Source organism: Schistocerca serialis, chromosome 2 (assembly GCF_023864345.2).
Source record: "Schistocerca serialis cubense isolate TAMUIC-IGC-003099 chromosome 2, iqSchSeri2.2, whole genome shotgun sequence".
Lineage (NCBI taxonomy): Eukaryota > Metazoa > Arthropoda > Insecta > Orthoptera > Acrididae > Schistocerca > Schistocerca serialis.
Window position 1 is genome coordinate 360,733,563 of NC_064639.1, and position 14,963 is coordinate 360,748,525.

General features: G+C 38.9%; 1 protein-coding gene across 1 annotated transcript in view; it reads left to right on the forward strand.

Annotated features, from left to right (window-relative positions):
• LOC126457182 (DNA-directed RNA polymerase I subunit RPA2) overlaps positions 1–14,762 on the forward strand; it is a 228,653-nt gene extending 213,891 nt beyond the window's left edge. The window contains exons 19-21 of the mRNA XM_050093269.1: positions 5,005–5,132; positions 13,156–13,320; positions 14,485–14,762. Coding sequence (XP_049949226.1) covers positions 5,005–5,132; positions 13,156–13,320; positions 14,485–14,694 — 503 coding nt within the window. The 3' untranslated portion in view covers positions 14,695–14,762. The remainder of the gene's footprint in view (positions 1–5,004; positions 5,133–13,155; positions 13,321–14,484) is intronic.
• The last annotated feature ends 201 nt before the right edge of the window (positions 14,763–14,963 follow it).

Below are 14,963 nucleotides of genomic sequence, written 5' to 3' on the forward strand. Positions count from 1 at the left end.
GTGTGAGTTCTGCTTTGTCAGACACCTTTATTCGGGAAAATGGCGTGCCTCACAGTTCCGTCTTGAGCGTCATCCTCTTCGCTATCACCATTAACCCTATCATGGCCTGTCCCCCCCCCCCCCCCCCCTTGGCTTTGTGAAGTGGCCCATGTTAACCTTGACCTTCATTCACTTCCTAAGGACACTACTCCAGTCTGTCAATCGCCTTCAGTTTCGACCTTCGCATGGAATTTAGCAATAGTACCTTTGTATACACTGATGGCTCTTGGACTGACCAGGGGGTTGGGTGTGCACTCATCATTGGGACCCGTGTCTTTCGATATCGGTTTCCGGCCCACATCTCGGTATTTACAGCCAAGTTTTCGCCTTGTATCAGGCCACAGAGTACATCCAGTGACACAGCCTTTCCTATTGTGTCCTCTGCTCAGATTCACTCAGCTCCCACTAAAGTCTCTGTGCAGTGTACACTGCTCATCCCTTAGTGCAGCAGGTACAGGAAAACTGTCACTTGCTCACTCTTGGTGGAGCCAATGTCATGTTTCTGTGAGTCCCTGGTCATGTCGGTCTGCCAGGAAATGAGGCTGCTGATGCTGCTGCCAAGGCTGCAGTCCTCTTACCTCAGCTTGTAAGTACCTCTATTCCCTCCGTTGATCTCTGTGTTGCCATCTGTCGGGAAGTGGTGCCCCTTTTGCATCGCCAATGGTCCTCCCTTCATGAGAATAAGCTTTGACATATTAAGCCTCTCTGCCGAGAGGAGATTATTTTAACTCGGCTGCATATTGGGCACTACCTTTTTAGCCTTCGTCATTTGCTCAGTGGCGCTGTCCCACCACTTTGTACACATTGTCTCCAAATTTTAACTGTCTGCCACTACCTGCTGGAATGTCCTTTTTTTTACTAATTTACGTCCCATCTTGGTTTTGCCATCTGATTTATCAGCTGTTTTAGCAGCTGACGTGCGGGCAGTCACCAGTGTTGTACTTTTTATCCGCTGAAGCAATGTGATGTAGGCCATTTAATTTTTAGTTTTGGATCTCCATTTTTGTATGGTGTTTTTTTAGTCTTTTCCATGTGCCTTGTTTAGATTCTCCTATTCTTTCCATTGGGACTGACATATAGTTGTTTCCCTTGTCTCTGTGTTTGCATTCTATAGTTTTGACTCGGGCGCGTATGACTTCAGTTGTTTTTTGCGCCCCAAAACAAAACAAACAAGCAGATATTTGTTTGAGTTTACTATTGCTAGTTGTGAATCATTACCCTCTGCTCATAGGATACTATGCTCCTGCGTTCTTTGAAGTGCAAAATTTTACATTCATAACTATTTAAAGCGAGGTGCCAGTCTTCACCCCACTTTTAAATTTTATCAAGATCAGATGGAATATTTCTGCAGCTTTCTTCAGATAGTAGGTACTTCATTATAGATAACTGCTCGATCAGTAAAAAGTCTGAGGTTGTTATTAATATTGTCTGTAAGGTCATTAATATACAACACAAACGACTCCTGTGGGACACCCCTGAAGTTATCTTGGATGGGGAGCCACTGACAGATACAGAATAACATGCTGCATCCCGCACAGCAAGAAATCGTCAATCCCATCACAAATGTCTCTTGTTGCCCCACTTGATCGTACTTTTGACAATTTCATTTGATACTCCATGTGATCATGCTTTTTAGAAGTCAAGAAATTGTGCCTCTACCTGATTGCCTTGAAACAAAGCTTTCACAATGTCATGTTAGAAAATTGCAAATTGGTTTTGCATGACGATGGTTTTCAGAATCCTTGCTGGTTTACGTGGAGGAAGTCTTCCTGTTTGAAATACCTCAGCATGTTCGAGCTCATTCTGTGATTTTGAAACAGATGTGTTGTTGAAACCAAATGTGAAACAGTTTTTCCTGGTGGTCTGGTGAAAACAGACATTTTTTACTCTCAAGAGTGTTGTTCTCCTTCAGGAGGAGGAAAATTTTCTTTGACACACACTTACTCAGCAACATAGTGACCCACCAAACTGCCTTCTTACAACAGTACTTAAAAGGCATGCGATCTTTTTATGTGGCTTGTACCTCTAATTTAATTTTCTCCTCATTCCTTTTCTGTCCATCAGTTTTCTGTTCATAATTTTGAAGTATTTTGTATCATAATGAAAGAGGGAAGAAAAGTTCAGTTGAACTACTTAAAGCAGAATGGTGAGTGTAGATTGGATCTGTGTAATTTTACTGGTAATAATAATACAATAATAATAACATCATCAGCACCAATTACGTATAAAAATTCCATTGTTAGAATCTGTAGCAGTAGTTTACAACTTAAAATATTCCTGCGAAATGAGACCCATTGTAGACAAAGAATGCAAGTAGTTGCAGCAAAATGATCTTCAAAGAAGTATTTTACCCACTACCATTGTTCCAGGTTCTTCATGCCATTTCACAACACTACTTTCAACATGATACTAAATAAATGCAGTCAAGTTGCAGTGCTAGCACAATGTAGTCAGCTGGGACATTTTGTGTGTGTGTGTGTGTGTGTGTGTGTGTGTGTGTGTGTGTGTGTGTGTGTGTGTATGGTGTTTTTTTTTTTTAAACACCTCAGCTGTATGATGAGTTTTAATTATCAGAATTATTAGGATAAAAATGTGCCTTTTAAAATAGCAAATTGTGATTTCTTTTGGAAAATATGTACTGTCAGTTATTAATGGACAATTATAACCCTACCTTTGATCAACCTGGTGGAAAGTAAGCTTTTATCTTCCTGGCTTCTTTGTCATGTAATAGAAATCTCACTTTGTGTCCAACAAATTGCTTTAGTTTTTAAACTTCCAACTTATCATATCCAGAAATGAAGAGAGAAGCAGCTGGTTTATTTTAAAGTTATTTGTTTGCTGTTCTGTAAAACATTGTAGCACCACAGTGGAGCTGGTCTGTGAATTCTGTTCTTGAACATGGGAAGAGTTAGCTGATGTTCATAAGCAGCTGGAAATTGCCCTGATTGCTGTCAAACAATTGGGGTCTTCTGCAAGTGGGTTTGTTGGAAACTCCTGAGAGTCATGTAAGAGAGATACAAAAGATACCTGAAGTACTAACCTCTCCCGTGGATCCTCTCTCCTCTTCAGGAAGCATTGGGTCTTCCACTCCTAGGCCACTTGACTGTGAGTGGCATGTTAATTGTAAGGGCTAGGGGCCCTGTACAGGAGAAACAGGGGTCAGGGAGATCTCAGGGTGTTACATCAATCCCCCTAACCAAATAGTTCAAGATGCAATCTTCCGCTGAAATCAAATTCAAGCCAATGAGACTCACTCCAAGTGTTACAAAACATGCTATGTCCTGTGTTAAAAGAAGGTAGATGTACAAGGATAGAAGATTATTAATGTTAGCAGTTCGAATAATGTATCACTTATAGAACTGGCAGCAAGGGATGTGAAGGAACCCTAGGTGCATTCAGTGTGCATGCCTGGGGAGCTCCTGTGGAAAAGAGTATGCAACCATCTGCACATTGTGGCACACATTAGAACAAATAAAGCCCATCATGTGGGCTGTGAGATCACACAAAGATAATTCTGGCGACTGGCAGAGAAGGTTGAGAAGGCCAGTAAATATGTTACTCACAAAGTTTTGACCAGGCTAGCAATTTGTACCATTTTCATCAGGATTGATTATGACCCAATTTCCATGATCAGGCCCTGAAGGTGGCATGATGCTGACCACTAGCTGTGACATACTCTGTCACTTGGCATCATACAGATATGATATGGAGGAGCACAGTGCCAGCACACTGCCCTTCGGGCCATAATTGACTTTTCAGACTTTGGAGCAGCTACTTCTTCTTCTCTAGTAGCTCCTCAGTTGCCATCACAAGTCTGATTGCTCCCTGTTCCAGTCCTCCTCCCAAGGAAAAATCCCATGTAGTATTGGGAATTGAACTTTGGCCCTCTGCATGAGAGTCAGAAACATTGACTACTTGCCTACAGAGGTGGACCCTTGTTGTGTAATTTTATTTATAATGGTGCATACCATTTACAGGGCATAGATTCGTAAGTAAAGAATCAGTCACCCATTTCTTTGTCATTCCATCCACATTCAACATAGGCCTCATTTAGGTTGTTGCCTTTGTACAAGGGTTTTTCAGTGAACAGATTCCAACCAAGAAGTGTGATCTAAACAGTTTGTAATATAACCTTCTATAATTACAGTAACCACTTCATTTAACTCAAAGTGTATTCCAACTGTCAGTTTCTTTCACTGTGAGACCAGGTGGGAGTCAGAGGGTATCAAATCAAATCACATTCCAACTATTTGTACTTTAAATTGCCAAGTTTTCCAATTGCCGAAACATCATTTGGGGAAGGTGATTTGTCCTACCGCTACATAATTTTTTGGGCTTTTTCATCCAAGTGGTGCAGAAAATTTACGAAGTATTCACTGCTTATTTTTTTTCTCTTGGAAAGGTAACAAATACAAAGAACTGCTTTTGAATTGAAATCAGCCAGTCATTTCCTAACTGTTGAAAATAAGGGAGTAGACTTTCGTAAACCTTCATCAACTTTTGATTCATTCCTGTGAGTGATAAATGCTTGTAACTGGGAATATACTGATGGCATGATTTCAAATTTATCAATTTCAACTGAATACCCACCACACATTACTTCAGAAATACAGGTAACCAAACTTGATCCATTGAAAGCTTATAATACAATATTTTTCGAGATTAAAAATAAAAAACAAAATTTAACTGATGTGAATCTATGTGCAAGCCCAGAATTTTTTTATTTGTTCCCATTTCCGTATCTGTGCTTGCGCGCTATGGAATAACATACACATGTTCAACTGATATATGATTGATGTGTTTATTTTGTTGAGCCAGTTTTATTTCATGCGCGCTATGGAGTAGCATACATGTGTTCAACTGATATATGATTCATGTGTTTATTTTGTTGAGCCAGTTTTATTTCATGGATAATATACCATTACCTGCAGCTATTTTTTATCATGCTTCTTTTGTCCTTCACAGGAGGCTATAATTATTATGGTACTGAAACCATGTATAGTGGTGTTGATGGTCGTGAACTAACAGCAACAATTTTTTTTGGTATTGTACATTATCAACGTCTTCGCCATATGGTTTCTGACAAATGGCAGGTGAGAGATTAATATTGAGGTTTATATTATTTCCACTAATGCACTAAAATTTTCTGGTTTACGATGTTGAATGTTCTTTTCGACTTGTGTAAATATAATTAATTCAGTGTAATTTTCCAGACTAACTGAACTATTCCTTCGTTAAGCTTTCATTGAAAAAAGATGATTTCGGTGTGTTCATAACTGAGGACATTTCTTTTTGTATAACTTTCTAAATTTTTTTGAGAATGTTAAATACTCTTCAGTGTAATGATTAAATACTTATTGAATTACAGTAAGATTTTTAACAGGACCATTCTATTTAGATTGCTATTTATACATTCACTAGCAACCTGGGCCAGCTTCACATGGATAACACGAGAGTATCTATGGCCAGATGACTTTGTGGCATAGCGGCAATTTTGCGTAGAGTTACGATTAAAATTCAGAAGTAACTGAATATCATTGCTTACGTAGAACTTCAAACAGTTCAAGTGATATAAGCCAGAAAAGCAAGCTCTCAGGTGGCACGAATGTTACCTGTTCCATATTTAATTGGCTTATAGTGTGACTTCTTGTAACAAGGATGTGAGCTGCAAGCTCTGTACCACCCAGTCCGTTTGACAACAGATCCAGTTTGATGCAAGCTGTGTTTACTGACCGGTCACCCGACTACAGTGCCAGTACAGCGTGGTCTGCCCAACTGCAGTGGAGTTTGGTGTTGGCTACAGCCCAACTGCAGTGGAGTTTGGTGTTAGCTACAGCAACTTGCTGGGCACCTGGCTCTGGCACCAGTCTTATGGGAACTGCACTTTCTGTGTCAGCTTTTCCTGTATTTACCAATGTATCATAACTATGAAGCACACTTTTCCATTAGTGCAAATCACCCTCCGTCACACAACATTGGTATGTAGCACACACTGTCACTCAGGAGCATCTTCTGCCATGAAGCATCCTCTGCCATGAAACATTGGTACATTCACCCACTACTATGCAACATTGGTACGAAGCACGCAGCATTGGTAAAAAGCACACTCTGCCACACATCGGCAAGAAGCACACACTGCCAATCAATGTTGGCATGGATCGCCCTCTGCCACACAACATTGGCATTGAGGTGCCCTCTGCCACGCAACATAGCTACTTACTGTCACATGAGCTACCAAGGTTCCGATGAGTAGTGCCATTCAGCATTAGATAACAGTGGCATTGTTTTCACTGTGGTAGGTGACTTTAATTACATAATAATTCAGCCAATTTACACAAAATATTTTATGTTATGTGTTCCTTGTGAATCAGTCTGTCTATTAATGGAGACTGTATCGTAGTTCTTACAGTAGTTCTGCAAGCCACTGTATGGTGCATGGTGAACTGTACCACAGACCACTTCTAGTCATTCCCTTACCTGTTCTATGTGCAAATAAAGTGAGTGAAAAATGACTGCCTAAAAGACTCTGTGCAAGTCTTAATTTCTTCCATATTATCTTTGTGGTCCTTGCATGAATTGTACATTGATGGCAGTAGAATTGATCTGCAATCAGTCTCAAAACTGGTTCTCTAAATGCCCACAATAGTGCATCACAAAAAGAGCATCGTTTTCATTCAAGTACTTCTCGTTATAGTTCACAAAGCATCTCTGTAATACTTGCATTGTGATCGAACCTACCAGTAACACATCTAACAGCATGCCTTGGATTGCTTCGATTTTTTCATTTAATTACCTGATGGGTATCCCAAACATTTGAATGGCTCTCAAGAATGGCTCACAATAGCCTTCCAAACGCCATCTCCTTTATGGATGAGCTACACTTTCCCAAAGTTCTCCCAATAAAACAAAGACTAACATTTGATTTCCCTACTACCAGTCTGAAATGCTCATTCCATTTCATATCGCTTTTGCAATGTTACTCCTAAATGTTAAATTGATGTGACTGTCCAGTAGCACCTCACTAATGCTGTATTCGAACATTACAGCATTGTTTTTCCTATTCGTGTGCATTAATTTACATTTTCCTACATTTAGAGCAATCTGCCTTTCATCACACCAACTAGAAATTCTCTCTGTTATCTTGTGTGCTACACTCAGTGATGGTACTTTCCCATACACCACAGCAAAGAACCACCCTGCTCACCCTGTCCATCAGATAATTTGTGTTTATAGAGAATAAGAGCAGTCGCATCGCACTACCCCGGGGTACTCCTAATGCTACCCTTGTCTCTGATGAACACTCACCACTGAGGACAACATATTGGTTTCTATTACTTAAAAAGTCAGTGAGCCATTCTCATATCTGGCAACCGAAGCCTTAGCCTTGGATCTTCGTCAACAGTCTGCAGTGGAGCATCATGTCAAATGTTTTCCAGAAATGTAGGAATGTGGAATCTGCCTGCTGCCCTCCATCCATGGTTTGTAGAATATCTTATGAGAAAAGGGAAAGCTGAGCTTTGCACGAGTGATGCTTTCTATATCTGTGCTGATGTATGAACAGAAACTTTTCTGTCTCGAGGAAATTTATTATACCGAAACTCAGCAACAAACTTCACACTGGGCCAGAGATTGCAATAAGTGCCTCAGAGTACGCTCTGTAAAACCAAATAGGGATTCCTTCTCGACCCGGTGACTGATTTATTTTCAACACTTTTGGATGCTTCTCTATCCCGTGGATAACTGTCTCAGTTTCCTCCATCCATGAGTTTGTGCGACAGTCAAAAACATTATGTTTGTGTAATCCTTCTGTGTGAATGAAATCTTAAAAGTTAAATTTAAATCTGCAACTTTTCATTTTTACTATCTTCTGTTGCACCTCAGACCGACTGAAGAGAGATGGGATAGAAGCTTTCAGTCAGCTTAGTGATTTGACATTCTCACATTCTGTGCAAGATCTTCCGCTAAGATAAGATAATGGAAGTTGTTTTATGCTTCGCGCATTGATCTTCTTATAGATGCATGAATTACTACTAAATGTTGAATGATGACATTTGCGTATTCTTTTTTGATCCTAGAGTGCAGCAATCTCTGTTTCCTCATATTTTCTTAATTTGATTATTAAACCACAGAGCATCCTTTCCATTTGTAATCACTTAATTAGGCACATATGTCTCCAGAGAATGATTTTTCAGTCACTTTAAACTTTGCTCGTAATTCCTGTTTGCCTGTCATATTGGAACTAAATGATGTCTGTTCATTGTCTAAGTGGATTACTAACAACTGCTTATCTTTCTAGTGTAAGTACTCTCCTAGCCTTCTTGGTGAATTTATTAACTTCAGTAACTACCATCGCTATGATGACATGATGATCACTAACCCCTGTCTATATTCTGTATAGGGTTGGGCCTGTTTGCAGCTATTAACTTCTAAATATTTCCATTGTGTGTGAGTTGTCTAACTAGTTGTTCAAGGCAGTTTTCAGAAAAGTGTTCAGAATTCTTCCACAAGACTGCTTCATACCACCTGCGATGAGTCCATAGATGTACTAGTGTATACTCGATATAAAGTTGTCTCCAATTGATAATGCCTGATCTGAGTATTTCTGCACAACTGAATGTAGACTTTCCTTCAATGATTCTACAACTCTTATAGTGGAATTAGGTGGCTGGTAAAAAAATCTGATTATTAACTTGAGTTCACCTTGGCCTGCTACTCAGGTCCAGTAACTTCACAGACAGACTCAAATTCAACCTTAATAGACACATTATTTTTGTTCACAGCAATGAACACCCTTCCTCCTAGGCCACCTAATCTTCTTTTCTATATTGTGTCACTAAATATTTTGGAGCTTTTCTACTTCAGGTTTCAGCCAGCTCTCGAATCAGAATAATTTGAGCGCGACAACTTTCCTCCAGGGAAGTAAGCGATCTGATTTTGCTGTCTACATATAGACTGGTTGAAACCTGGTAGTCAGGGGAAGGCAGGATTCAGTTAAGATTGTGGATGGGGCCGTAATCAGTTACTATTGGTTGCTTTTACATTTATACACAATTTATTTTAAACCAGTAATTCCAGACTCAACAATAAATAAAAATACCACACGTTATTAATGAAGGAATAAACAACTGTGTAAATAATAGTGTTTTCAGTGAGGTACAATTTAGCAAATCACCATTAAATACAGATACAGCAGATAATGTTTTAAAAGCAAGCCACGGTGATCTGGGCAGAAGGCCTTACACGCCAGGAATGGCAGTAAATTAAGAATTGTGAAAAACTCGCCGGAACTTACAAATTACAGTTGTTGAAGCATTAAACGCAAGTCGCCACAAACACAGCAGAAGGCATCAGACGCCAGGAATGGCAGTAAATAAGGTTTTAAGGCTTACTGCTAAAATACAAATATCAAATTAGAATTTTAAGGCAAATGACCACAATAACGGTTGAAGGCCTTACACACCAGGAATGGCAATAATATAAAAATTTTGAAACCTGCTATAAAACAGCAAATACAATAGCAGAGATAAAAAAAAAGGCAACTGATCACCAAACAGGTGAAATAAGACGATGGTAAACTTTGTAACATGACTTTTAAAATCAACTGAACACTACACTGCTAGATTTATTCCAGAAGGCGACCAGAACTATTAATTACACATATATAACCTTTAATGTGGGCATTACAAGATATTGTAATAAACAATACAATAATAAAACACAAGGACCAGTACATAAGTTCCTTAAAGGGTACTGAGGCATATTATACCTGCAGAAGGTGTGGGCTGAAGGAGCATTACACTGAACTACTGGCCATCGGACCTCCTTTTAGAACACACGTCTTACAAGAACCAAGGGGCCACAGACGGTGCTCCAGGAATCGACCTCTGAGAAGGTCTGGCAACAAACTCTTTCGCAAGCGATGAGATAGGCAGCCAACAGTTGTTTTCACTTCACAAGATGGAAACTCAGACTAGTGGCAGTCTAACGAATGACTAAAGATAATCTTGCTGAAGGTACCTGACGACCGATAAACCAAATGCGTCAATGGAACAATACGCCAAAGCCGGAACCAGCGCTCTGCACTACGTCCCCAGAATACTGTGCTTAAAGCACCCTGAACGAGAAAGGAATCACTACCACCAGAGTAGAAGAATCACCAACTGGCCTACAATCAAGAAAGCTGTGAAAACTACACGCCTTACCGGACAGCAGTGGCAAGGCAAGGAAACGTACACTGCCAGTACATACATGTACCCCCAGGACAGGTAACTGTGGCGTTAGCAGCCACCAGGCAAGAAAAATTACCGCTGGTTGAACTTAACAAATTGAAACAAGTTGAACGCAGTAAATAGTAATAAGAAGTCGAGAAAAGCTAAGCAGATCAGCCTTCCTCCAGCACTCCACTCGCTGCTCTTCGCCTCGGCAACACTATGAACAGCAACACAAACTAAAGTCACTGGAGAATCGCGAGATATCACAATGGTGGAGGTTTCTCTACTTGGATTGAAATGCACTCATCTTAAGGGTCCGGTTTACGACGAGGTTGTGCACCCTTGTGACCACAGGCGGTCCTGGCATGTCTGGCACTGCGCGAACCTGGCTCCTCCTGAGTCCCCAAACGAACTGGTCCACTCACACGACCCGGAAAGACGACGACGACGATGACCCAAAGATAGGGCAACAGTTACTACATATCGATAACTGCCGCTGCTGCCACTAGTGGACAGGCAGCACTTGCGTAACCGAGTGGCGCCAGTCAACACGAGAAGAAGACAAACAACCACAACCATGCCAACTAAACGATACCGTCTGGCCTCCAACAGAGGGCAGAAACCTACAAACAGCACCAACTTGAGCCGCATCACGGCTTACTGGTGAGCATTTATCAGAGGACCTCAAACTATTGTGTAGTGCACAAAGGGAGTCCTACAGCCATCCATCCCATAATGCAAGTCCAAAAATCTGCAACAGTGACCACCACAAAATTGATGGAGCCTCAGGTTGAGACACTCTACTCAGCTCCAAACCAAAGGACCCCGATCGAGTACGGGTATGATGTTGCAAATCGTGGACTCTGCTTGCTCCCCATGAGCGAGACTAGAAGAAGGTAGACTGAATATACAGTAAAATCTTCCAGTGATAAAATACCATATATTGAGGTGTTCTCTGACGTATGGACTATTGAGAAGTAGCTTTTTTTTTAGGACACATGTTCAACAAGGTTTAATTTACAAAAATTTAAAAAAGTAGCCAGTAAAGACGCTACGCTTTTCTACTAACTCCTAGTGAGACGCTACATTGTTCAAAAGAGGAGGTACTGCAGTGGGTGTTCCTCAGAATTTGATTACGGGTCATTTGCTTTTTCATTCTGTGTATATGATCTACCATTTTTCTGGACAAAGGTGCAAGTTATTTTTACGAATAATACAAGTACAGTTGCAAACTGGCCAAAGAATGTTCGACAGAGAAAATAGTAAATGGCGTTTTTGTACAAAGTTACTACTTGGATTTTCAGAATCAGTCAGAAGAGCACACTTCTGCAGCTTTGTACTGTAAAAGGCTATAACATCTTAATATTATCCACTGTTGGACTACACCCAATGTTAAGATTTGCTGCTACAGCTCTGATGTTGGACAATGTCTGACACATTTCCATTAGCATAAAATAAATAATTATAGGGGAGAATGCAATGGGTAGAAAAATTGGATTGAAAGAGTTAAGTGTGTACATTAATGAAAACATATATAAATTAAGAAACAAAGAAAAATATTATACCTTTTAAAACATTTGGGTTTAGTATTCATGTCTTAGCATAATGGTGTAATTTGAGGCCGTACATAACAGTAAATTGCCACAGTCTGGATATTATGAATGATTAATGGACTGGGGGGTAACATTTTCGTTGCATAGAAGAGAATTTCTGGAATTACAAATGGGGCTTGCATGTATATGTCTTATAGGCATGTGTAAATTCATAAACTGGTGAAATTGGTTGTCAACAATCCTTTCTAGTTGGAGAGAAATAATATTGATTATAAATACAGCCTTAGAAGGGAAAATAAGCTGCACTCTCATTAAAGTGTTTGTAACTGAGGATTAAAGTTGTTTCTAGTTGACAGCTCACCTTTACTACAGAGAAATTACAAAACATAAGTTAGTAGTCAGTCACATGCCTGTATATGGTCAACATGTAGCACTGTACGTATATTTTTAATAAATGTGTGTTAACTGTTGGTCACATGACTTTTCCACATCTCAGTGTTCATAGCAAATATGGTCTGTGGAACATGCAACTGATCAACTTAATAAAAGTTTACTTTTATTATATGTATCACTTTTTGTTGGCACAGGTATGAAGATGTTCAAAAAGATCAAAAGAGGTTATTTTACATTTGATGTGAATCCATGATGGCACAGTAACTGTCACGAAATACCAAAGGCTGCCAATCTCTCTGGACAACATATAGTCCCTAATATAAACTAATTGTTCTTGTGGTTAGAACTGATCCCTCCTTAAAATAATGGGTTATGAACAATTACTTGCTACATTAGTAATAAAGATAAATATGATGAAATAAATTTTGTAGATTCGCAAAGCAGATATTACTTTTTAGTTTAATTTTCACAGCCAGTTGACACTATTCATAGGGAGTTTAGCACGTTACATACAAGCATACTTCTGAAATAAGATTTGGATTTTGATTATTGTAAAAAGGAAAGTAACATGCTGCATGCTCAGAAAGTAGAAACATGATAGCATCTTCCATGGGAAGATAGTGATGCAGCTGCTGCAACAGAAAACATTTGCACATATAGGCAGTCTGTGCTTATGCCACCATAGCACATACCTGACTGACTGGTACCATATTTCCTGCTAACTAGCCATGGCTTGCAGTCCAAATGCAACTGGAAAACATGGTAAATATAGTGATCAAGTTGGTTCACAGAGAGCCTCACAGTTTAACGAAGTTAGATATCAGGGATGCCATTTCAAAAATTTAATTGTTTTGAAAACTTTGTAAACTCAATAATTTGTGATATCGTGCAATCAGGAACACTGTCTGTAACCTATAACCCATGAAGTAGAATTTAGTGTCTGATATTTTCTGTAACAGGTTCGTAGCACTGGTCCAATTGATGTATTAACTCACCAACCTGTAAAAGGTCGACGTCGTGGTGGTGGTATCCGATTTGGAGAAATGGAACGTGATTCACTATTGTCACATGGAGCTTCTTTCTTGCTGCAAGACAGATTGTTTCACTGTTCTGACAAGACAAAGGTATGATTGTTGAAAGTTGATTGAGTAGATTGTGGTTGCTCTTCACTTTTACCATTTTAATTATGTGGATTACTTAATGTACAGTGTTTCAGAGCACATTTGTCATAATTAACTGATTTCTTACTTCAGTGGAAATTTTCTAGTTGTTTTAATACATCATAAATTTAATGTGTTTACAGCGACATAAATACATTTAACAGTTCAAACATTTTGAGTTGGCTCCTCTTTTTCTTACAAAGTTGCATAATTAATAACACACGTCCTCTGATGAAAGTTCCCAGCAAGAAGTGAGAAAAGATTATGTATCTTGCATCATGCGAGAGAGGACATGATGACACATTCATTGTATGTTATATGCATGCAAGCACAGAACATTTTTAACTCTCATTTTGTATATAACTGCCCATAGTGCACCACAGAATATTCTTCACCACCATATATAAAATGTGTTCTTGCCTTGTACATATTCTAGCAGTTAATATGGATTCACAGTTTAGCAAAGGATGTAACATTTAAAAACTCATTAGAATTTGTGAAGATCATTGAAACTGTAATTCTGGTTGTTTAACCTCTTCCATGACTGATTTGCTGTTGTTTTGATACGTTTTTGCATTCTTGGAATAAGCAGACCTCTATGCATTCTACAGTTTCCATGAATAATAAAATGTTTTACAATATTTACTGAGTACAAGCTTTTTTTAAGAATTCCAGTTAAGTATATTTGCTGTAATGATTTTTATGTCACAAGTTAAAACTATGCTGACTCAGGATTCAAATGTGAATCCTAACCTTTCACTGTCAGTGCACTACCAGTCACACCATTTGAGATTGCCTCCAGGAGTGACTTCAACTATAATGTATCGTATTATGTATGCTGATAAAATTTTTGTTTGTAAGTAAAAAAATATGTGTATTGAAAGATAAGCTCTTTAGACAAAGTAATCGAGTTCATTATGCTCCCCTCCCCTCATGTACGTGTCACTCAGTGTTGATTTGTTGTTACTTATAGCTTGCTCTGAAGGTAAATAAGAACAGAATGTCAGCTACTTTGCAATTTTTCACAGTCTGAGAAATACGATTTGATCAGATATGGTTGTTTGTGTCTTTTCTCGTATCTGTAAATAAACTGCTGATGTGCTTTTATTGGTCCCTTTATTTTTGCAGACACTCATATGCAAGAAATGTGGAAATATTTTGAGTCCACTCTACATTCTGAACCGAAAGCAAGATCACCATGAAAGTGTGATTCAGTGCAGGATGTGCAAAGACAGCAGTGCAGTTCAAGAGATTGAGATTCCTTACATATATAGATATCTTGTTGCACAGTTAGCATCTGTAAATATTAATCTCAAGCTGGATGTAACAGAAGAGTGATTAATATTCAGGAAGATATTATGAAGTGTTTTGTATGTGTATATTTTTGTACATTGTGTATAAAATAAAATTTATGATTGTTTAACTGATACAGAATTTTTTTCCAGAGTTAGAGCTTATTTATTTATGTGCCCAATATGATTAAACTGGTACTGGTAGAATTTTCTTCCATTGTAAGTACAATTCAACTTAAAAACTGCTGTCAAAATTTTTTTACAAATGGCAACAGAAGAAAAGGGTGAAAGGTTAGCTGCAAGAAGGAAATATCT